This window comes from Camelus bactrianus, chromosome 5 (genome assembly GCF_048773025.1).
Source record: "Camelus bactrianus isolate YW-2024 breed Bactrian camel chromosome 5, ASM4877302v1, whole genome shotgun sequence".
Taxonomy (NCBI): Eukaryota; Metazoa; Chordata; class Mammalia; order Artiodactyla; family Camelidae; genus Camelus; species Camelus bactrianus.
This window is the reverse complement of record NC_133543.1, coordinates 51,512,383-51,538,237: the sequence shown is the minus strand read 5'-3', so window position 1 is coordinate 51,538,237 and position 25,855 is coordinate 51,512,383. Positions and strand designations below refer to the sequence as shown.

The window sequence follows — 25,855 nt, the reverse complement described above, 5'->3', positions numbered from 1 at the left end:
AGAAACAACCTAAATGTCCAACACAACAGTTAAGTAAACTAGAAGACATATGATAGATTATTATGCTGTTTATGAAAATACAATTTTTAATATAATATGGAAAATGTTAAGTGAAAAAAGATATCAATATTATATGGTTAAAATGATTTTAAGTATAAAAAATTCATATATACTGTCACGGTAGTGCTTTCTATAATAGTGGAAAAAACCTAGTTATACAGTAATAGAAACTGGTTAAGTAAACACCCTCATGAAATGGATGGTATTCATCTAGCCATTGGAAATCATATTCTTACATGTTAAAACTACAGAGATAACATATTTCACCTGAGAAAAAATTTTAAAATATTGACTTTGTCATACATTGTTGATGGGAACAAAGGGGTAAAACTGACAATCCTGTAAATTTGACAACATATATTATAAATGCATTAAATACCCCTTGACTCAATAACTTCATTCCTAGGAATTTTTAAAATATGTCCTACCCATTTGCAAAATAAGGTATGTGCAAGGTCACTCAAGGCACCATTGTTTGTAGGCTGTAAACCTAAATGTCCACAGAAGAGATTATATAAATCATATTACATCTGTACATGTACAGGCTATAAAAAAGAATGAGGAAGCTGTTTATGTACTGCTATCTCTGAGACATTTTAAGTTTTAAAAAAAAGGTACAGAAATGTATATGGTATGATTTCTTTGTATATTTTTAAAATAACTTAAAAAAATGTGTTTACTTGTCTAATATAAAGGTATCTGGTAGGAGAGGAAATGGGTAGTTTCGGAAGATGGGTAGGAAGATTTTTTACTATGTAACTTTCTATATCTTTTCAATTTTACGCCATAAGAATATTCCATTATTAAAAGCTATTTTAAAAATAAATAAAACTGAAAAAGAAAAATTACCAAAACTTCTCATGGAAGAGAAGATATTCATAATATACTAGGTGAAGAAAAGCAAGTGAGCAAGCAGTATTGTCTGTAAAATCCCAATTTTACACATATCAAATGCACATTAAAAAAGATACAAAATGATTATCAGAGAAATGCATATCAAAACTACAATGAGGTATCATCTCACACCAGTCCGAATGGCCATCATTCAAAAGTCCACAAACGATAAATGCTGGAGAGGGTGAGGAAAAAAGGGAATCCTTCTACATTGTTGGTGGGAACGCAGTTTGGTGCAGCTGTTATGGAAAACAGTATGGAGATACCTCAGAAGACTAGGAATAGACTTACCATATGAACCAGCAATCCCATTCCTGGGCATATATCCAGAGAGAACCTTAATTCAGAAAGACACATGCACCCCTATGTTCATAGCAGCACAATTTACAATAGTCAAGACACGGAAACAATTTAAATGTCCACTGACAGATGACTGGATAAAGAAGATGTGGTATATATATACAAAAGAATACTGTTCAGCCATAAAAAAAAGAATAAATTAATGCCTTTTGCAGCAACATGGATGGACCTGGAGATCATTCTAAGTGAAGTAAGCCAGAAAGAGAAAGAAAAATACCATACGGTATCACTTACATGATCTAAAAAAAAAAAAGACACAAATGAACTTATTTACAAAACAGACTTACAGACATAGAAAACAAACTCATGGTTACCAGGGGTGGGAAAGGATAAACTGGGAGTTCGAGATTTACAGATACTAATATATATAAAATAGATAAACAACAATTTCATACTGTATAGCATAGGGAACTATATTCAATATCTTGTAGTAACTTATGGTGAAAAATAATATGAAAATGAAATGTCTGTTCATATATGACTGAAGCACTATGCTCCACACTAGAAACAGATACAACATTGTAAACTGACTATACTTCAATAAAAAAATATATAAAATAGGTAGGAAATGAAATTACTGCAATAAAGAGAGGTATCTGTATCACCACGCTCAGACTATTATTTAAAATAGTCAAGACATGGAGACAACTTAAGTGCCCAACAACAGATAAATGAAAACGTGAGGTAAGTATGTATGTGTGTGTATATATATGTACATGTATACGAGACAGACAGACACACACGTGCGAAAATAATGGGATACTATTTAGCCATTAAAAGAAAAAAGGAAACCCTGTCATTTGCAACAACATGGATGGACCTTGAGGACAATGAGCTACGTGAAGTAAGTCAGACAGAGAAATACTGTATGATCTTACTTATATGTGTAATCTAAAAAATAAAAAATACATGCATACATATGCTCATACACACATAAACACCAAACTCATAGAAAAAGAGATCAGATTTGTGATTACCAGAGGCAGGGGCTGGGGAGAGGAAATTGGATGAAGGTGGTCAAAAGGTATAAACCTCCAGTTTTAAGTACTAGCAATGTACAACATGATGACTATAGTTAACACTGCTGTATTATATATTTGAAAGTCATTAAGAATAAATTTTAAAAGTTCTCATCACAAGGAAAAAAATTTTTAATATTCTTATAAATATTCAGCTAATATTCTTAATATTGTACCTGCAACTATCTAAGCTCTTATAATGATAAATTTATCCCATTGTCTCCAGAGATAGACCAACACCATCCTAGCAACATGTTATTCAATCTAGTAATATCTAAACAAAAAAGTAGAGACTTTAGAAGTTTTAAGTAAACAGCTAATCTGATCTAATCTGATTTTATAGACAGAACAAGAGGACTAGAGAGCTGAAGTGATTGACTCAACGCCACAAGCCTAAAAAAGCAAGAGTTTTCTGGTTAAGACTAGTTTGACTGTAGAAACTATCTTATTCACAAATATTCCAGATAATGGTTTATATAATTTTACTTCCCAGCATATGACCATAGTGCAATGGTTTAATTATGAATAAACCTTCAACTACAGTTTATGCATAATTAACAGTAGCTTAATATATAAAAAAGCAGGCTTTATGCAATTAAAAAATCAATGAGTTAAGGAATCATTCATGTTTTTAAAATAACCGTTTTAATATCAGAAATTGATGCCTGTATTTTTAAGTGTGCACAGGTTGGTGAACATTTTAAGCTACCACTCAAACTAAAACAAAGTGCAAAAGATTTCCTGTCTGGGACTAAAAGTACAAAGTCCCAGTTAAAGCAGTTTTCTCTTGAGTATAACCCTGCCTGTAGCAAATTTCAAAATGCAAGATTTGCCCTGCAGAAATAAAAATACACTGAGTTCTTTCGGAGACCATATATGCATTAAACCAGGTCGAAACCATTGACACTTAAATGAAATGAAAATTGAAGCTTGGTGCTAAAAATAAAGCCAAAAAAAAGTGCAATACCACTATGTAGCAGATTTGTAATAAACAGTTCAAATCAGTTTCTTAAATTATGTATGGATCCCTACCACATATAACAAGTAAAGGCACCTTAGTACATAGATAATACATTTTAATTCTTTTGAAATATCCTATAAGTAAAACAATTAGGGAGAATATTAGCGTGTATTTCTTAGGGAGAATATTAACATATATTTCTTAAAACAGCAACACTGAATAACTGTAGATGGTGGCTGATAACTAACAGAACTAGTCCATGCTACTATGAATGGCTACCCATTTTCCTTTACATAAACAATGGACGCTGCCTGACAGGAAATCTGATTTAAAATATGCAAAATATCAAAAGGACAGAGACTTTACTTAGTGGCCACCGATACTGCAAGACCACAAGTAACAAGCACCAAAACCGAAAGGTCTTTGATAAGTCCAAATATATGTAATGTATGCTCTTCACTTCACTCACATACTTTTGTTTTTCTGGCTTTAGCTACTGAAAATTAACGTACCCCCTAATTTCCAAAACATTTAATTGTTCCTCGGACGTATTTGCAAAAACCTGGTCCTGCATACAGTATTGTTGCGGGAATAAATTAACAGCAATGCACAAAATGGTGCTTTTATAACATTTCCAAAACGACTGGGAATCCTCCAATCCCTCAGACCTCGACTCAGCACCTTGAAAGACTACAGATGAGCCAAATTCGCACACTTCCCCCAAAGGCATATGGAGCCATCACCTTCCTCCTAAAGAGTAATTATCTCCTCCTAAAAGGCCTGCGATGCTCACAGCTCCCAGGAAACGTGGGAGAGCTTGGAGACAGCTCTGGGATGAGAAGAGAAGAGCATGGATTTAAGTTTTAAGAGAATACTTAACTAAGTGGCCTGTGCCATTTCACCACGTACGACAGCCACTATGAGAGGAAAAGGTCGGAGTAGGAGGAAAGCCTGTCTTCAGTCTAGTCTCAACCCCTGTGATCCAGGCTCCTCGATTGCCGCTCTCCAACCCTAATCTGACAGGACGTTAAGTTAATGCCTCCCGCTTTCTTACGCATCCTCCCACCTACCCCGCATTGGTGCTTTGTCTTACGATTTTGAAGCATCAAAAACCACCCTGGCTCCCTTAGAGTTCAGGCCGCTGTCGCTGCCGCCATATTACAGCTTGTGCGGCAAAATGCGTCAGGGAGGGAGGTGTGCGCCCGAGTGGAGGGGGCGGGGGCTGGCAGGGGGAGGGACGTTTCCCAGGCCCTGGAGGCACGGCTGGAACCCTTCTCCAGCCGCTACAGCTAGCAAAGCCACTGCCACTGTCCTTGGGGGCCCCGTCTGGGAACGGGTAGCCTAGATACCTCGAAGGGAAAGCGGCTAAGTCGGCCGGGCCTATCGTGCCGACTCCGCCCCTCTCCTCGGGCCCTTCCCGCTCTCGTAGCCGGGGACTGCTGCAAAGGACGCCACCGAAACAACCCGGGCTTCGCGCCACCTACTTGCACCAGTACAGCCTCCTCTTCCTGCGGTCCGGTCCTTTAAAGCGCTTCAAATCTACCGCCGCCAGAAAAGGCGCTAAAGCCCACTAACCGCCTCCCTCCCCCCACCACCCTGTCCCGGCGTGGAGGGAAAGCGTCGCGCCGGAAGTACGTCACGAGTCGGCGGACAGCAGCTTTTGGTGATCCGTTCCTTGCGTCATCTCCTCACCCTCCCCGGAGTTCTAGAATTGTGGTGCCTGTTAAGTTACTAGTTTATAGGTAGCTTAATACTTTATGTGTGAGTTGGTTGGAAAAGTTTGTAACCGTCAGAATGCCCTGTGTTCGTGAAAAGAAGTGCTGAACTTAATAAGTATTTATTGATCCTCTTTCCGGGTGTTGGGAAGGGGACCCTACCTTCAAGGAGCTTCCAGGTCAGTTTACAGTTAACGCTGTGAGTTTTTAAAACACTACAAGTTTTAAAAAACGAATGAACAAAGTGCTGTTTTAGGAAAGGAGGGAATTACAAATTATATTGACGCTCTTTGTTGTCGTTTTTCTTAGAGCAACCCCATGATACAGGTTATTATCCTTATTTTTACAAATAAACAAATTGAGGCTCAGAAGATAAGTGCCTTCCTCCTAAAGACACTGTTCCTAAATACCAAAGCAAGCCTTTGACTCCAAATCCAGTGATCTCTGGGGAAAGTAAGACGTATACTGTTATTTAATTATTTTAAGAGGTTAAGAGTCCCTAGATTATGTTAGAATTCATTCTCCCTGCTATTTTGAGGGAGGGGCGTAGGCGACAATCGTTGTGGGGATATGGGATGAGGTGTGGTTTAAAGGAACCAGCTATGGGGACTTAGACCGTATTATCGTATTAAAAGAACGTAAGCTACAATCATTGAAAGTTTTCACCTATGTACCTTAGGTAAATTAGTAATTATCAACAACTGGGCATGTGGTACACTTAAGGGTCTTGACCAGTTTTACAGAGCTGTAAAAGTGAGAGGACAATCCCTGACTTTTAAGCCATTGCATTTATTGAAGGGAGCAGCCGCATACTTCAAACAGTTCGGAGGTGGTATGGTTTTACACTTTGCAATGAGGAGAGCAATTCTGCAATACTTAAAAAAAAACTGATTTATATTAAGCGCTATATTAAGATAGATTTCTTTAAGCATTTTTTTTTTTTTGACTGACAGATCTTGCCTCAGGTTTATTTGTACAAACAGCACAGGTAGACATGAGCCCCATGCAGACAGCTGCCCAGGGGTCACACTAGTCCTTATATCGTCACATCAATAGATGAAAGCCTCTACTCTGGAGCCTTTGTGGGGGCTTGGGCGCATTTGGGAGACTGAACTGGATCCGGAGCTGCAGCTGCAGCCTTGGTCTGAGCCTTGTCCTTGGCCTTTGGCCGACAGAGCCTGAGACCCTTGGCAGTGCAGGCACGAGCATGTTTCCCGAGCTTGGGGTGAGCAATGTAGGCAAGTTGACTGAGCTTGCGGCTGCTGCCCTTTGGAATCTTGGGCTTGACCTCCTTGGGCTTTAGGAGAGCCTTGATAGCCTCAGCACGTGCACTCATGGCCTTGGTATTGTTGGCCTGCATCTTCTTCAGGCCCTTCTTGTTGTGCTTCTTGGCAAAGCGCATGTTCCTCAGGAACTTGGGGTCTACTCTCTTAAGAGATTCGTATCGTTGTGATTGGGGTTTTTTCATGCCGTTTCTGTGCCATTTTCGGGACTGGTTGTGTGTGGTGTGGTTCTTCGACTTGGCCATGCCTGTACTGGAGCCGGGAGATCCCAAATCGCCTGGGACCAGAAGAGAAAGAGAGTGAGCATTGTTTTGTTTGATTTTTTGTTCCTTCAACTTCCTTCAGAATGTATTTTTATTTAGCTATGGTTTACAGATTCATTTCTTAGATTTCTGCCCTACTATGTAAGTGACATTGGTATGGCATTGATGTATTCTCCCTCTTTCTCACACATTCAGCCACAGACATTTTTGAGGATATATTACAGATCATTATACCATAATTAAGATTTTGAGGTGTATAAAGGTAACATTACTAATCTTGTTCTAGGGCATACTATCTTCCTAGAGAAACAGATTTATATCTGAAGTGACTGGAGAATTATTGAATAGTAAAATATTAATAAGTACTTATATATACACATGTATACATACATTACACATGGTCAGATTTTAGGAGATTGTTGAAAGAAGTTTTTTTTTCTTTACTTTTTTCTTGGAAGACTTTTTGAAGCAGCATTACAAATGTCAATTCAAGGACTGGTGGCTGGTGCTGAGCCATGACAAAGTTTTCACCGCTCTTAAGAAGAATTGTTTTGTTTTAATTAAGTTTGTCACCCTTTCTTAATGTTACAGTATACTTTTATGAAATGATTGTTATAGAATGTAGTAGTTGTTTTCTTTCTCTAGATGCCCTAGTTGGACAAATGAAGCATTGGCATGATTTGTTGGGTTCTAGATATGTTGAAGGTTCATAGGTCTGTGAAACCCCAAACTTTCACAGACCAAATAGAGTTGATATGGTGTATTGTTCCAAGAAGGATGCTGTTACAAGTAAAAGGAAGTATTGTTACCTCCTGGCTGAAAGAACAAAGGATTTATTTCTCTCTTATATAATAGATCTGAGGTGAGTGGGCCAGATCAAAGGGCAGCTCTGCTCCACATAGTCAGTTAGGAACTTGAGTTCCTTATATGTTATTCTGACATACTCCAGGGCCTTGACTTTGCATGATTAGAGTGCATTGCCTTGGGTTTCAGCTGACAGGAAACAGAAAGAAATATAATAATGTCCTAAGGCGTTAACAAGGAAGTAGCACATGTCACTTTGGCTCTAATTCCATCAATAAGAACTTAATCACAGGGCCAAACCCAATTAGAAAGTATGGAAAAATGTAATATTGGCATGTGTCCAGAAAAAAGAAGAAAAACTATTTTAATGGAAAATTAACAGTCTGGGCCACATATCCCATTGAAAGATAGTTTTTTGCATAATTAGTTTGTGTGACCGTTCTACACTGTGAGCAGACACAAGATTTGCTGTGATGTTACTAGTGTTTTGAAATATATTTAGGTTCTAGCACTCATAGGTGAACTGTTACTTAAAGTCACTTTAAAAAGAATTTTTTTTTTAAGCGGAGATATTGGGGATTGAACCCAGGACCTCGTGTATGCTAAGCACATGCACTACCTGAGCTGTACCCTCCCTCCTTAAGATCACTTTTACTAGATTTAAAGACCAAAAAATAGTTTTATAATCATCAAAGCAGGAGTTTTCAAGGGGTGACTTAAGTTAGCCCTTAATTTATTTTACATGCCTTTTTTAAGGGTAGGATTTTTAAATTAAAGCTTAATATGTATTCATAAACTGTAAGTATATCTCCATACATTTTGTATATACATATATTTTTACTGAAGTATAGTTAGTTTACAATGTTATGTCAATTTCTGGTGTACAGCATAGTGCTTCAGTCATACGTGAACATACATACATTTGTTTTCATATTCTTTTTCACCATGTTACTACAAGATATTGAATGTAGTTCCCTGTGCTATACAATGTAAACTTGTTTATTCTATATATATTAGTATCTGCAAATCTCAAACTCCCAATTTATCCCTTCCCACCCCCTTCCCCGACTGGTAACCATAAGTTCTTCATGTCTGTGAGTCTGTTTCTGTTTTGTAAATAAATTTGTTTGTCTTTTTCTTTAGATTCCACATATAAGTGATATCATATGGTATTTTTCTTTTTCTTTCTGTCTTACTTCACTTAAAATGACAGTCTCCAGGTCCATCCATGGTGCTGCAAATGGCATTATTTTATTCTTTTTTATGGCTGAGTAGTATTCTATTGTATACATATACCATAGCCTCTTTATCCAGTCATCTGTCGATGGACATTTAGGTTGTTTCCATGTCTTGGCTATTGTAAATAGTGCTGCTATGAACATTGGGGTGCATGTGTCTTTTTGAATTAAGGTTCCCTCTGAATGTATGCCCAGGAGTAGCTCCATACATTTTTACAACGTGAACATACAGGTGTGACTTCCACTAGATTAAGACATAGAGCAATATCAGCATCTAAGAAGCCCTCTTCATGTTCTCACCCAATAGTTCTTTCATCCCACCCTCCTGCACCCAATAATTCTGTCACCCCACCCTCCCCCACTGAATAATCCTATCACCCCACCCTCCCTGATCCCTACCAAAGATAGACTCTAATCGGAGTTCCATCAACATACATTAGTTTTGTCTATTTTTGAAACATGAATGGAATTAGGCATATGTATTTATTTGTGGCTGGCTTTTTTGCAATGTTGTGTTTGTGAGAAGTATGATGAATTGACTCACATGATTATGAAGGCTAAGAAGTCTCACAGTCTTCTGTCTGCAAGCTGGAGACCCTGGAAAGCTGGTGGTGTAATTCCAGTTCAAGTTTGAGAACCAGGGGAGCTGATGATGAAAGTCCCAGTTTAAGGGCAGAAGACCAGTGTCCAAACTCACATAGCCAGGTGGGAAGCAAAAAGGGTGAATTCCTCTTTCCGGTGCTTTCTTGATCTGTTAAGGCCCTCCATGGATTAGATAATGCCCACCCACATTAGTGAGTCCACCAATTCATATGCTAGTCTAATCTAGAAACACCCTCAAAAACACACCTAAAAATAATACTTAATCTGGGTAGCCCTTGGCCCAGTCAAGTTGATATATAAAATGAACAATCACAATGGGTATTGCATAATTATTCCCTTCCACTTTACATGGATATTTGTGTTGTTTTTGAGTTCTAGCTATTATGAAAAAAGTTTTTATGAACATTCTTATGTTGTTATACAGAGCACATATATTTTGCATATATGTTGGAAATATACCTCAGAATGGAATTGTTAGATCTTTGGGTATGGATAGGATCAGCTTTCATAGATATTGCCAATGAGTTTTGTGAAGTGGTTGTAAAATACTCTTATTGTATGTGCCTTTTGATTCTAGTATTAGAGTTCTCATGTGCAAATGAGAGAAACCCAGCTTGAAGTAGCTTAGGTAAAATTGGGAATATATTGCTTCATGAAGCAAAACTGTTGGACAATGTGGTGGCTTTAAAAACATGTCCATAAATTCTTTAATGTGACTTCTAATGACTAAGGCAAAATGACAATTTGTGATTTTAGAGAGTAGGTCATAAAGGCATTTTGATTTCCTCCTTGCTATGTACACTCTTGGAACACTCACTTTAGGGGAAATCAGCTGCCATGTCATGAAGACACTCAAACTGACTATGGAGAGGCCCTTGTGGCAAGAAACAGGCTTCCTGGCAAAAACCATAGAGGAAGTGAAGCCTCCTGCCAACAGCCAAGTGAATGAGCCATTTGGAAACAATCCTCCAGCCTCAGTCAAGCCTTCAGATGACTGTTGACATCTGACTTCAATTACATGAGAAACTGTGAGCTGAAACTACTCAGCTAAGCTACTTCCAAATTTCTGATCCACAGAAACTGTGGGATAATGAATGTTATTTAATGTTAATTAAGTTTGGGGATGATATACAGCAATGTATAACCAATACAGAGAAGAAAAAAAATAGATGGAATGTGATGGAAGTTCTCTCTTGTCTAATTCTACCTACCTGTTTTTTTGGCTTCATTCTCTTGACTGACTTCTTCAAGAGACTACCTCACATCTTAATAATCTGAGTCTCTGCCAGCTCCAATTATAAAATGCCAGAGAAGTCTTTGATGAGTGTTGCAACAACAGCTCTAAAATTTGTGCTTCCATTTACATAGCGAGGAGTGTCACTGGGAAATGTCTGTCCTGCTAAGAACTATGCATCTAAGTAAGGATATGTGAATACTCATTAGTGGAAAGTGAGTGAAACTGATGTGTATTACATCCAGACCAAGATGTTTATCAAGCATTATTCTTTTTCCATGTCCTCTCTTCCTTTTTTTGTCAGCTGAATTGAGTACTTTAAGGCCTTCTGTGGACTATGAAAGAAACCTAATTCCCTGAATCTTTACGTGGAGAAAAGTCCTCCACTGACCAGGAATACCCACATTGGAATGTGATGTGATTGAGAAATCAAATTCTGTAGGTTAAGCCACTGACATTTGGCTTTATTCATTACAGCAGATAACATTACCCATCTAATAGGCCATGGGCCTAAAGTGCTAGATTTGGCCTAACCTGGGTTATTTCAGTCTTTGCATTGTGAAAAGTGGCGTCTGATACCGAAAGAGGGGAAGTAGGTGGGCTGGGCTACTATAATTAACTTACCTTTAGTTTAGAATAATGAAAAATTTTGCTTCTACCCATAGTTGGATAAACTTGTGCTTGTTCTAATTTTCTACCAATATTATGTTTCACTTAAAAAAAAAATCACACCTGTTGTCACATACATTTTACAGTAATATAAGCAATTGTAAAAATTTGAACATTCTATAGAGGTATAAAATTAATTAATTGCCCCTAACGCTTTCCAATTCCATTTCTTTAAGGTATTCAATGATACATTCTCTGACCCTATACTAACATTAAAAACCCTTATTTAATATCTGTAATTCTCTTCCTTTCACAAAAATGAGATCACATGTATTACTCTGAAATTTGCTTTTGTTTGCATAAAAATTATTATGAACATCTTCTTTGATATCTATAAACCATTCTATAGTATGGATATACTACTATAAGTTATCCAGCCATTCTCCTATTGGACATTTCAGTTGTTTCAAGTTTTGGTTAATACAAATAATACTGTAATAAACATCCTTTTACATATATCCTTATATATTGATGTTTATAAATCTGTAGGAAACACAGCCAGAAGTGAGATTTTCCAGTCTCAAAATGCATTTTAATCATGTCATGGAGGGCCATGAAAGGTATCCTGAAAGGTTGTGGCACTTCAGGTTTGTATGAAAGTGGCTGTTTTCTTCCATGGAAGTTGTTTTCAATCTTTTTAGTTTTTGCCAATTTAATGGGTGAAAGAATGGTACATTTGTATTTTGTAATTTCCTGATTACCAGTGAGGTTGGTCATTTTTCTGTTGAATCCATTTTTAAAATTGTAGTGAAATAGGCAAAACATAAAATTTACTATCTTAACCATCTTAGAGTGTACAGTTCAGTAGTGTTAAGTCCATTCACATTAAGTACATTCGCAACCAATCTCCAGAACTCTTTTTGTCTTTCAAAACTGCAACTCTGTACCCATTAAGCAACTCCTCATTACCTCTTGCCCCCAGCCTCTGACAACCACTGTTCTACTTTCTGTTTCTATGAATTTGACTACTCTCTGTTCCTAAAATAAGTGGACTCATACAATATTCATTCTTTTGTGTCTGGCTTATTTCAGCTAGCATAGTGTCTTCAAGGTTCATTTATGTTGTAGCATGTGTCAGAATTTTCTCCCTTTTTAATAAAATTTCATTATATGTATATATGACATTGTCATTATTGACTCATATGCCAATGGACACTTAGGTTGCTTCCACCTTTTGGCTATTGAAAATAATGCTGTACCATTGGTGCACCATTGGTGTACAAATATCTGTTCAAGTTCCTGCTTTCGGTTCTTGTGAGTTAATACCCAGGAGCAGAATTCCTAGATTACATGATAATTCTGTGTTTAATTTTTTGAGGACTCATCATACTGTTTTCCATAGTGGCTGCTCCATTTTATATTTCCATCAGCAATACACAAGCGTTCCAATTTCTCCACATCCTTACCAACACTTATTATTTTCCGATTTTTTGATAATAGCCATCCTCTTGGGTGTGAAGTGGTATCTCATGGTAGTTTTGATTTTCATTTCCCTAATAATTAGTGATGTTGAACATTTTTTCATGTGCCTATGGCCATGGAGAAAGGCCTATTCAAATCCTTTGCCCATTAAAAAAATTTTTTGGTCATTGAGTTGGGTGAGTTCTTTATATATTCTGGATATTAATCCTTTATCAGTTATATCATTTGCAAATATTTTCTCCCATTCTGTGGGTTGCCTTTTCACTCTGTTGACAGTGTCCTTTGATGCATACAAGTTTTTAATTCTGAAGAAATCAAATTAATCTATTTTTTTCTCTTGGTGCTATTGGTATTATATCCAACAAACACATTCCTTACTGACAGAATTACTCCAGGAGAAAAAAAGCATTCAAGTTAATTTGTAAGGGAAAAAAAGGTTCCTGACATTGGGGAAAATGATTTGATGTTTGTAGCTAAACCTCAATGTTATTTCAAACTAATCTTACACATTTTAAAGCATACCGTGCTCCTGTTGGAATAAACAATCTCATAGAATATTGAGATCAGACAGGGTCATTGTTCAACACAAAATACCCAGGATTCCCCTCTTGCTAAATGAGTAAATGCTATGTCTTTACCAATTTCAGCTTTATTCCTCCTTTACTCTGCCTTCCCTATAGTTAACATTTATTAAGTTGCCCAATCATAGAATTGCCCTGTTTCCTAACAACACTCAAGATAGAACAAACCTCTTCTTCCTTATACCCTCCCCAAAATTGCCTAACCAAAGCCCTAATCCTATAATAAATTCTTTCTAATACTCTTTTACTGAGCTGCCAAATGGTTTTCTACGATGTTCATTTTCTCTGAGCTGCAACAAGTAATCCATCAACTGCAGGTTTTTGCTGTTTTTTTGGCTGAAGGACATTGACATTTGTTAGGAGGAAATTTAGAGCTACTTTTTATTAACCACTTAGTAGCCCTTGTAAAAGATACTTCTTTATGATTTAAATCGTTAGCTAAAACGTAATTCTGTGTCTGTGGATTTAAATTATTACCTAAATTTTGTTCTCAGGTGTGATTTGTATATAACTGCATATGTTATGAATGTCCGAGGCTGCAAGTAGAGAAAAGTCACTAACAGTGACTAAACAAAAAGGATTTTATTTTCCTACACAAATGATTCCAGAGGGAGGTAAGCTACTGGCGTTTGTTCCTTAGGCTGGTCTCCTTACAATTCCACAAATGGATGAGAAGGAGACAAGCAGCCCCCAACAAGTGAAGAAACCACCCTGTCATTATCATTTAGGCTTTATTGTTTCCAGGAGCTGGTCTGGCACTCATAGCCTACCTGTGGTATTCTGTTGAGCGTAATTGCACAGACTAACATGGGACAAGGTCACTCTCTGACTGATGGGTCAAGCCAAAAACAAGACCATTTGATAATCACATCTGAATTAACACAAAAACAGAACTTTGTCCAAATCACAAAAAAATGATCAAACATCCACCTGTCTTGGCTAATGTGAGTGGTTACAGCTTCTTTACCAATTAAAGCTTTAAGTTCATTTCATTCCTTCTGCCTTCTAAAGTTTGTTAAGATACTCAATAATGTCTTCACAGCCTCCAATCTAGAGAAAAGTACCTCTTAAACCTCTCTAAAATCACTTAACGCAAGGCTGAATACTATAATATGTTCTTTCTAACACTTTCTTGACACCCGTTAGGATGTGTTCTGCTTCATTGCAACCAGCCAGTAATACCAACTTTGTTTAACTCTAGGTGTACTCCTGGTGGTCTTTGACTCAAGGGCCTTGACACAGTTCATGCTCAGTCTTATCTCTATGCTTTTTCTCACATTTATTCTAAAATTCCTTCTATTCTGTGTATTCAGATCAACCTCCATTTTCATAGTTGTTAGTATCAGTAGATCTGGTTCCAAACAGCCTAAATCAGTGCTCTGTGATTAGTGGTTGCCTAGGTGTGGGAGGTGTGGGGCAAGTGACTGCTAAATGGTTACAGGGTTTCTTTTTGGAGTTATAAAAATATTCTAAAATTGATTGTGGTAATGTTCTACGACTCTTGAGTTTTAAAAAGCCATCGAATTGTGTACTGTAAGTAAGTGATGTATGTTGTGTAAATAATTTCACAATAAAGCTGTTTTTAAAAAACCCTGTGGTCTAAGACTGGTACCTGCCTGCCACTACACAAGCGCAGAAATCTGAGAGAAGAGTTTAGATGCTTTCATAGCCATTTGATAATTCCATACATGTTGTATAAGAAACAAAAATCTGTACGTGTCTTTTCTATGTTTAAGTTTTCAAATTTCACTTTTCTATATATTCATTTCTATTGAATATTATAAAAATATAAATCTTCCACGGACTGGGCGAAAACCTCATGGAGTTGAGAAACACGGACCTTAAGGGCCTATCATTTCAACAGTTTAAGATGTGCGGCCCACGTCTCTCTCAAAGTGGAACTACAATGCCCAGAATTCCCCCAAGCACGTAAGCAGGTCTCTTCCTCGCCGCGACGTCCCCTGGGGCATGTAGTGCGTGTCTCTGGCCGCGCACGCTGCGCTCTCCCGGCGTTTTTCCTGGTTTGGACGGACACCCGCAGAGGAAAGGTGATGTCTCTCGAGGAAAGGCGAAAACCTCTGGGATATGAGGGAGGCATGAATGACAAAACCGGGCCTGTTGCGTCCCTTGCTGAGGGACCAGGAATAGTCGAGGTCTGAGCCTTCATAAGCAGCCTTCCCCGCGAACCTTCAGAAAAGTACCCAAGGCGTTGAGGGACAAAGTCAGGGCCGGGTAGACAGGTTTTATTTTTTGCAGCCAGCACATTTTTTGGCCCGGGACACACGGTTCGGCTGAGACCTAAAGGCCTCCTTCCGGGTATTGGGTTTCCGGAGCGCGGAGGACTAGGGCTGGGCTAAGACTACATTCATTCTCTCGGCACTACTGTGTGCCAAGGGCGGACCGTGCCTGCCATTTGCAAGGGTGTCGCTGTTAACCCTATACTGTATCTGTTCAGAGCTGGTACCCATCTCTCATTTATAGTCCCAAGGTACCCCCTCCCCCCCTTTTAGTTAAGTGCCTTCCCCAAGGTCACTTAGCTGAGGGGGAGTTAAAATCTTGGTATTCTAACCGCTGAGCTGCTTCCACTTTAATTTGTGGACAGATTTCAGACTCTTGAAGATACTTTGCGCAGGTTTTTGTGTATGTTGCGACCCAGGTCGGCTTGGCTCAGAATGTCGTACTGATTGTCACAAAGTAGCCAATATTGTCTCATCGTTTTTTCTTGTGAACAGACAAGTTGGCATAGCCATAGAGAGGACTATGAGGCTTGGTTTGTTGATGTAGTCTGTAGTTAATGCAGCAAAAACTTGTTACTTTAATTAGAATTTTGGAGTTAATTTCACATTGATAATATATGCATAACCATGTTAAACCAATTTCTTTACAGAAGCTGCATATTGGAATGGATTTGGAGTCATCATAATGGAAACAAAAAACATGAAGGAAAAACAGTTATTTTTATACCAGCGTATTATTGCACATGACTGCTAGTCGCAAAAGGTTTTCTTTACCTAAGAAAATTATGATGTAAATGAAAAGATACTTTTCCCCTCTAAACTCATTGTTTCCAATATGCTTCGCCTACGAGCTATTTGTCCATTCTCTTGGAGGGTGTTTAATTTTCGACTCTTGAGTTCTGAATCATTAATTAGCCAGATGAGTAAGTGTACAGATGAAGAGCAAATATTTGATCTTATTGAAAAAAACAAAGCCATACTTTCTGAAAAGCAAGTGGGATGTGCCTTCAGTATACTTTGGCAGTTTCAAAAGCAGACGGTCAGCTTGTCAAAAAATGTAAAAGGTATCAGAGACCATCCCCAGTTTCTTACTCTTCATAATTTAACTACAGCTAAAATGGAATTCATGAATGATGATACCCTGGTGAATGTGTTGTACATCACACAACAGTAAGTAATGTACTTTTAGATTTTATAGAAATGATTGTAGGTTATATTTTGACTTTCTAAAAATTTATTTAAAACGAAAAACAGTGTTTTTTTCCTGTAAATAGTTTTTCTGATCGTCTAATATTTTAAAACTATTTACAGGCTATTATTTGATTACAGTAATCATTTCTCATCATGTATGTATATCAAAACATTACACTGTACCACCTAAAAATAGATAATTTTTATTCATTAATCATACATCAATAAAGCTGGGGAAAATTTAAAAAGAAAAGAAATTTTACATTGTTTGCAATGAAATCCAGCCTTCAGAAGAACTGGATTCCCTTAAGGAAGGATTCAGCGGCTACATAAAGGAAAAAAAAAAAATACAGAGGTAACAATTAATCTGTTTACTAGTCTTATTGGTGGAAATTATCCAACCTGGGAAGGTATTTAAGTAGCTATAGATGTCAGCCTTGCACAAAACAGAGATACAGCTGTTTTTATTAGGTAGACAACATATATAGGAAAGGGACTTAAGGGTTTACTTATTTGGGGGGTTGGTGTTAGACTGAAAAAGAATGTGTCTCCTCCTTTTGGGTGGTCTTTCTCAGACTGCAAAGTTTTTTCTCTGAGGTACATCATGAGATGGTCAAGATAATCAGTTTTGCTTTCTCAGTGGTCATAATAGTGTGGGAAATGCTGAATCAGACAAAATTAAACAGATCTTTATTGCAGGACTCTTCAGAGTCTTTGGTATGCTAATGTATATTGTGAATCTCTAAGTTGGGAGTTTCCAGACTCCTTTAACCACAAAACATGTTGAACACCTCACAAGAATACTGCTAGATGGAGAATGGTGCTTTTTGACGATTTGCCTAAAAACCATCTTTCTATGTATCCTCCTAAGTCATATTTTAGTAAGGAAAGGATTTTAGGAGTAAAATACAATTTTGTTTTCAAGTTTTTTAAACAGCATGTAGTTCGATTTTGTTTCATGACTCAACTTGAAAGTCTTTGACTTTTAGTAGACAAATACCATAGGCTTAACATTATAAAGATGTTGAAGTCAGTTAAAAAGAGATTTTTTTTAAGTACAATATATATATGGCTTAATTATATAGAGAAAATATCTCTTGTTGGTGCAGGTATATGCTTTGCATTGTTAGAGAAGGAACTGCTATATGCTTCTGGTAGTACAGTATGTATCAAGAACTATAAAAATACCCTTGCGACCCAATAATTTTGCTTCTAAGATTTACCCTAAGAAAGTGATCTGAGATACATGTAAAGATTCTTGCACATGCTTATTCATCCTAGGATTGCTTATAATATTGAAAAACTAAGATTTTAGTAAGTAGCTGAGTATTTAAGTAATATTATATTCATATAATGAATGTTATACAACCATTAAAAACCATGTTTTGAAGAATATATAATGATATGAGCAAATGCCCACAATATAATGTTAACTTACTGAAAAACGGGGTTAAAAATACAAAAGAAGTATGTATATTTTATATGTGTGTGGAAAAATAACTGGAAAGAAGTTCTTCAAATTAATGATGGTGTAGATATTTATGAGTAGCAGAATTATAAATGATTTTATTACCCTATTAAAGTTTTTCTTTATTTTACAAACTTTCTCCTATAAAAATATTTTTACAATCAGAGCAAAGTAATACATATTTATTTGTACTTTTAACATAAAATATGTCATTGAACATTTTCATTGTTCAGTAGAGGGTATTGAAATGAACAGATGAAAGGATGAGAAGGGCACTGGGTAAAGTATAGGTGTTTTGTTACATTGTACCAAGAAATCAGAATACTAAAATGGGAGCAGATCAGAAATAAGGACTGTGTAAGAGTATAACTTGAGGTTCCCTTTTGCATTATAATTCTTACTGCATGTGTATTTTTAATACTTTTAAAATGTTTATGTATGGAAAATTATTTTCTCTTGATTTTATTGAGGTTTGGTGTTGAGGTCCATGACCCACTAGTTGAAGCACTAGTTACAGAAGCATGGCGAAGACTGGAAAGGCAAGTACTCTGCGTTTATCAACTAAGATCAGGGTTATCCTGTTTAGGATTAGCATAGTGAAATCTTGTAGGGAAGGAATGGGGAGCTGCTGCCTAACTATCAAGCTTCATTGAAAAAAAAAAGTATTTAAACTCAATTTAGTTCGAGGGTTTTTTTGACTGTGTAAAGTGTGTGTGTTTTTTTTTTTAGCATAATGAAATCTTGCAGAAAAAGAATGGGAAATGTATTTTTTCCTTAAGAGAGAAAGAAGAGTATTTCAAATATTCCTCTTTAAGATTGGGGAATGTAGTGTGGTTTTAATCATATACAATTAATCAAAATATAAGATGGAGTCACAGCTATTCATGGACTAGGCTTTTTGAATCTTCTTTTCTGGAAGAGTTTTACTTTAGAAAGAAAAAAATTCTGAGTGATAGGCTGTCAATAAAAACCTACCTGTAACTATCTTTTGTTGAGGGTGAGGAGAATAATCTTAGTCCTTTTGTGAGCAATTCATACTGGAGTTGTTCCTCCTTATCCAAGGGTAATTGATTCTAGGACCCTTTCGGATACCAAAATCCAGGAATGCTCAAGTCCGTTACATAAAATGGTACAGTATTTGCATGTAACCTATACACTTCCTCCTGTATACTTTAAGTCATCTCTAGGTTACTTATAATACCTAATACAGTGAAAATGCTATGTAAAGAGTTGTTCAGTACGTGGGAAATTCAAGTTGTGCTTTTTGGGAACTTTCTGGGATTTTGTTTTTTTAACTGAATATTTTCAATTTGCCCTTGGTTGAATCCGTGGATTTGGAACTCTTGGATATGCAGGGTCGACTGTACTGGATTTTAGGGGGTTAGAGTTGGTCACTCTTGATAAAAGCTCAAAACCTTTTTCTTCAAAGCAGCCTTAAGTGTTCTGTATATTGTGCATCTTGAGCAAATCAGTTGTAGGATAGATGCTTCTTTTTTTTTGGTTTTACTATCTACTAGTTAAACAATTAAATTACAAATATACAGTTGTGCTTCCCAGTGAATCAGACATTTCTTTAAAATTTTTCTTCATTTCAGAATAGCTCAGATAATGACTTTGTACTGTATGTTTTTAAAATTTGTAGCGGTAGTTTTATTATGATACTAAGTTATAAACATTTTAAAATCCCTAATTTGTATTCCATATATATACAATTTCTAATAGAATCATAGAATAAGTGTTAATTTCTGATTTTTTTATAGTCACAGTGACCTATGATATTTATTTTTTGTTACTACAGTAGTGGTAAGCAACTGATTTTGCTAAAATATCTATGACTTTGTTATATAAATATAGTTTATAATAATTCAAATAGAATAGATTTATGATTTAGCACTATATGATGGATCATAGCAAGGATAGTTAACATATATTTGAAATTCAAATTTAAAAGCCTCTTTATTATGGAAGATTTTAAATATTTACAGAAGTAGAGAGATGAGTATAATAAAGTCCCATGTGCCCATCATCCTTCAACAATTACCAACATGTTGCAGTCTTATTTTGTCTAGATCACCTCTAATTCCTTCCCTACCCTTCAGTACAGTTTAAATTATTATATCATTTTATTATAAATACCTTAGTATGTATTTCTGAGAAACAAAAAGCAGTCTTTAAAAAAATATATAATCACAAAGCCATTATTATACCTACAAAAATGAATCCTTATTCCTTACTATCACCTGATAACTGGTCTGAGTTCAAATTTCCTTGATTGCTCTATAAAGAAAGATTTTTTTTTCACATTTTATGAATGGACTTTATTAAAAACAATAAATTTACATGCAGTTGACATTGTCCTAGGAAATCCAGTCTATATGCTATCTGTTTCTACGGCAACCAAGAAATATGATGTGGTTAAGTCATGCACCTTATTCTCTAGTATAATTCATTTCTTACCATTTCTTTTTTTTTAAACTTTTTTTTATTGATTTATAGTCAATTTACAATGTTGTGTCAAATTCCAGTGTAGAGCACAATTTTTCAGTTATACATGAAGATACATACATTCATTGTCAATTTTTTTTTCACTGTGAGCTACCACAAGATCTTGTATATATTTCCCTGTGTTATACAGTATAATCTTGTGTATCTATTCTGCATATGCCTGTCAGTATCTACAAATTTTGAAATCCCAGTCTGTCCCTTTCCACCCCCCTGTCCCCTTGGCAACCACAAGTTTATATTCTATCTCTGTGAGTCTGTTTCTGTTTTGTATTTATGTTCTTTTTTTTTAGATTCCACATATGAGCAATCTCATATGGTATTTTTCTTTCTCTTTCTGGCTTACTTCACTTAGAATGACATTCTCCAGGGACATCCATGTTGCTGCAAATGGCATTATGTTGTCATTTTTAATGGCTGAATAGCATTCCATTGTATAAATATACCACAACTTCTTTATCCAGTCATCTGTTTATGGACATTTAGGCTGTTTCCATGTCTTGGCTATTGTAAATAGTGCTGCTATGAACATCGGGGTGCAGGTGTCTTTTTGAAGTAGGGTTCCTTCTGGATATATGCCCAGGAGTGGGATTCCTGGGTCATATGGTAAGTCTATTCCTAGTCTTTTGAGGAATCTCCGTACTGTTTTCCACAGTGGCTGCACCAAACTGCATTCCCACCAGCAGTGTAGGAGGGTTCCCTTTTCTCCACAGCCTCTCCAGCATTTGTCATTTGTGGACTTTTGAATGATGGCCATTCTGTCTGGTGTGAGGTGATACCTCATTGAAGTTTTGATATGCATTTCCCTGATAATTAGTGATATTGAGCTTTTTTTCATGTGCCTATTGATATTTGTATTTCTTCCTTGGAGAATTGCTTGTTTAGGTCTTCTGCCCATTTTTGGTTTGGGTTGTTTGTTTTTTTCTTATTAAGTCGTATGAGCTGCTTATATATTCTGGAGATCAAGCCTTTGTCGGTTTCATCATTTGCAAAAATTTTCTCCCATTCTGTAGGTTGTCGTTTTGTTTTACTTATGGTTTCCTTTGCTGTGCAGAAGCTTGTAAGTTTTATTAGGTCCCATTTGTTTATTCTTGCTTTTATTTCTACTGCTTGGATAGACTGCCCTAGGAAAACATTTTTGAGATGTATGTCAGATAATGTTTTGCCTGTATTTTCTTCTAGGAGGTTTATTGTATCTTGTCTTTTGTTTAAGCCTTTGATCCATTTTGAGTTTATTTTTGTGTATGGTGTAAGGGATTGTTCTAGCTTCATTGGTTTACATGCTGCTGTCCAGTTTTCCCAACACCATTTGCTGAAAAGGCTGTCTTTATTCCATTGTATATTCTTGCCTCCTTTGTCGAAGATTAGTTGACCGAAAGTTTGTGGGTTCATTTCTGGGCTCTCTTCTGTTCCATTGGTCCATATGTCTGTTTTTGTACCAATACCATGCTTTCTAGATTACTGTAGCTCTGTAGTATTGTCTGAAGTCTGGGAGAGTTATTCCTCCATCCTCTTTCTTTTTCTTCAGCAATGCTTTGGCAATTCTAGGTCTTCTGTGGTTCCATATAAATTTTATTATAATTTGTTCTAGCTCTGTGAAATACATCCTGGGTAATTTGATAGGGATTGCATTAAATCTGTAGATTGCCTTGGGCAGTGTGACCATTTTAACAATATTGATTCTTCCAATCCAGGAGCATGGGATATCTTTCCATTTTTTTAAAGTCTTCTTTAATTTCCTTCATCAGTGGTTTATAGTTTTCCATGTATAAGTCTTTCACCTCCTTGGTTAGATTTATTCCTAAGTATTTTATTGCTTTGGGTGCTATTTTAAAGGGGATTGTTTCTTTACTTTCTTTTCCTGTTGATTCATCGTTAGTGTAAAGAAATGCAACTGATTTTTGAATGTTAATCTTATAACCTGCTATGTTGCTGAATTCTTCAATTATTTCTAGTAGCTTTTGTGTGGACCTTTTAGGGTTTTCTATATATAGTATTATGTCATCTGCATATAGTGACACTTTTACCTCTTCTTTTCCAATTTGGATCCCTTTTATTTCTCTCTTGCCTGATTGCTGTGGCTAGGACTTCCAAGACTGTGTTGAGTAGGAGTGGTGATAGTGGGCATCCTTGTCTTGTCCCAGATTTTAGTAGGAAGCTTTTGAGTTTTTCACTGTTGAGTACTATGCTGGCTGTAGGTTTGTCATATATAGCTTTTATTATGTTGAGATATGTTCCCTCTATGCCCACTTTGGTGAGAGTTTTTATCATAAATGGGTGTTGAATTTTATCAAATGGTTTTTCTGCATCTGTTGAGATGATCATGTGGTTTTTGTCCTTTCTCTTGTTGATGTGATGTATTCCGTATGTTGAACCACCCTTGTGTCCCTGGGATGAACCCCACTTGGTCATGATGTATAATCTTTTTTATGTGTTGTTGGATTCTATTTGCTAATATTTTGGTGAGGATTTTGGCACCTATGTTCATCAGTGATATTGGCCTATAATTCTCTTTTGGTAGTGTCTTTGCCTGGTTTTGGTATCAGGGTGATATGGCTTCATAGAACGAGTTTGGGAGTATTCCCTCCTTTTCAATCTTTTGAAAGAGTTTGAGAAGGACTGGTATGAGTTCTTCTTTGTATGTTTGGTAGAATTCCCCGGTGAAGCCATCGGGTCCTGGACTTTTATTTGTAGGGATATTTTTTATTGCCATTTCGATTTCATTTCTAGTGATCGGTTTGTTCAAGTGGTCAGTTCCTTCTTGATTCAGTCTTGGTGGACAGTATGTTTCCAGAAACTTGTCCATCTCCTCTAGGCCATCCAGTTTGGTTCCATATAGTTTTTCATAATATTCTCGTATAATATTCTATATTTCTATGTTATTTGTTGTAATTTCTCCATTTTCCTTTCTTATTTTGCTAATTTGTGCTCTCTCTTTTTTCTTCTTTGTGAGTTTGGCCAGAGGTTTGTTGATTTTATTTACTTTTTCGAAAAATCAGCTTTTGGTTTGATTGATTTTTTTCTAGGTTTTTTTAAATCTCTATTTTATTTATTTCCTCCCTAATTTTTATAATTTCCTTCCTTTTGCTGCCTTTTGGGGGTTTTTGTTCTTCTTTTTCTGGTTCTTTCAGCTGGTGGGTTAAATTGTTTATTTGAGATTGTTCTTCTTTTTTGAGGAAGGCCTGTATCGCTATAAACTTCCCTCTTAGCACTGCCTTTGCTGTGTCGCATAAATTTTGTGTGGTTGTGCTTTCATTTTCATTTGTCTCAAGGTATTTTTTAATTTCAGCTTTGATTTCCTCATTGACCCATTGGTTTTTTAATAGCATATTGTTTAATCTCCATGCTTTCCTTTTTTTCTCCTTTGTTTCTCTGTTGTTAATTTCTAGTTTCATGGCATTGTGGTCAGTAAAGATGCTTGAGATAATTTCTGTCTTCTTAAAATTGTTGAGGTTTCTTTTGTGCCCAAGTACATGATCGATCCTGGAAAATGTTCCATGTGCACTTGAAAAGAATGTATATCCTTTTTTTGGGGGGTGTAATGCTCTGTAAATATCCACCAAGTCTAATTTTTCTATTGTATTATTTAATTTCTCTGTTGCCTTATTTATTTTCTGTCTGGAAGATCTGTCTAGTGATGTTAATGTGGTGTTAAAATCTCCAACTATCTCTGTTAGTAATTGTTTTATGTACTTTGGTGCTCCTATATTGGGTGTATATATATTAGCGAGTGTAATATTCTTATCTTGTATCACTCCTTTAATCATTATAAAATGTCCTTCTTTATCTTTCTTTATGGCCTTTGTTTTAAAGTCTATTTTGTCTGAAATCAGTACTGCCACACCTGCTTTTTTGGCTTTTCCATTTGCATGGAATATCCTTTTCCATCCTTTCTCTCTCAATCTGTATGTGTCCTTCTCCCTAAAGTGGGTCTCTTGTATGCAGCATGTTGAAGGTTCTTGCTTTATCATCCAGTCTAAGGCAGTTTGTTTTAAATAAGTATACAGACAAGGTTCACACATTACATTTGCTTGCCATGTTTCCAGTTTCTCTCTTTTTCTAAGTAATCATTTTATTTAAAAAATCATACAGTTATACCAATCATAAATATACATCTTGATGTATTTTCACATACTGAAAATATACTTACACTGTGTAATAGCACCAAGATCAGAACACAGAATATCAGAAGTTTCCCAGAAGTTCTTTTCATATTCTCTTCCTGTCACTCCCCACCACCCCACCCTAAGTGACCACTATCTTGACTTTGCGTATTGTTTGTTTTATGGGGGGGAGTTAATTAGGTTTCTTCATTGATTTTCGCTTGGAGGAGTTACTGGGGATTGAACCCCTGAACTCTTGGGTGCTGAGCATGTGCTCTACCCTTCACTCTTGACTTCTAACATCATAAGTTAGTTTTGTTTTTATAGAAATGGAATCCTATATTAGGAATCTATCTAGTATCTAGTTTATTTGGCTCAACATGTTTTAAAGATTCATCCATGGTATTGCACAATTTGTTCTTTTTTATTACTGTGTGGTATTATAGGGGTATGTGCAATTTATTCATTGTACTCTTAATGGACATTGAGATTGTTGATATTTAGCATTTTTTTTTTGCTATTACATGTGCTGCTGTGAAATTCGTTATGCTTGTCTTTTAGGGAATTCAAAGTCTTTAAAATCGATAACAATTCTCCTTTCTCTTTTGTCTTACCATTTACTTGTTGAAGAAGTTGGGTCATTTTTCCCCTATGGAAAAATTCTGAAGTTTTTCGTAGCACAGTTGTACTAGTGGTTGTTTTATTTATTAATACACAACCTTGAACTGAAATTGTTTTGTCACCTCAAAAAATTAATAAGTAAATGATTCAAGTAATTTTGAGTGATTTTTCCCATTTGAAAACCTTTCAGTAGAATTTGGCTTTTTAATACTTAGCATGGGTTGCTTTTATAATAATAATAATCAATGTTTTAGAAAATTTTATTTTATATTAGTAATATATTAGTGTTTTTATTGCTTTTTACTTTCTAACTTTGTATTATGTTTTAAGTGAAAATAAATAGTAATGATCCACTTTCTGTATTTCCCTTAATAGGTTTGATATTAATGTGCTATCAAAATTTTCCTCTTGCCTGGCAAATCAACATTTATATTTTAGTCCATTAATGGGAGAAATAGCTAATATTGTGAATAAGAACTTGGAAACCATACAGGACTTAAGGTAAATTTATTTAGGGGTCTTGTGTTATGGTGTAAAGAGTCTGGGCTTTGGATGCACACATACTTAGACTTGCTACTCCCTAACTATGTGACTTTAATCTCTTGGAAGTTCACTATCCTTACCTGT

The 25,855-nt window shown here is 36.1% G+C and overlaps 2 protein-coding genes and 1 pseudogene across 6 annotated transcripts in view; 1 reads left to right on the top strand and 2 right to left on the bottom strand.

Moving 5' to 3' along the window:
• Positions 1-4,928, bottom strand: part of PPIG (peptidylprolyl isomerase G) — a 33,851-nt gene extending 28,923 nt beyond the window's left edge. For 2 of the 5 annotated variants that reach the window (XM_010971437.3, XM_045507669.2), the window contains exon 1: positions 4,779-4,928. The gene's annotated coding sequence lies outside the window, so the exon portion shown is untranslated. Of the gene's footprint in view, positions 1-4,364; positions 4,484-4,643; positions 4,746-4,778 lie in introns of those variants that run through there. The other 3 variants (XM_045507667.2, XM_045507665.2, XM_045507664.2) reach the window with 3 other exon arrangements.
• A 1,033-nt stretch (positions 4,929-5,961) lies between these two features.
• Positions 5,962-6,607, bottom strand: LOC105081988 (large ribosomal subunit protein eL29 pseudogene; annotated as a pseudogene).
• An 8,389-nt stretch (positions 6,608-14,996) lies between these two features.
• FASTKD1 (FAST kinase domains 1) overlaps positions 14,997-25,855 on the top strand; it is a 33,054-nt gene continuing 22,195 nt past the window's right edge. The window contains exons 1-4 of the mRNA XM_010971435.3: positions 14,997-15,154; positions 15,994-16,513; positions 18,473-18,541; positions 25,604-25,729. Coding sequence (XP_010969737.1) covers positions 16,179-16,513; positions 18,473-18,541; positions 25,604-25,729 — 530 coding nt within the window. The 5' untranslated portion in view covers positions 14,997-15,154; positions 15,994-16,178. The remainder of the gene's footprint in view (positions 15,155-15,993; positions 16,514-18,472; positions 18,542-25,603; positions 25,730-25,855) is intronic.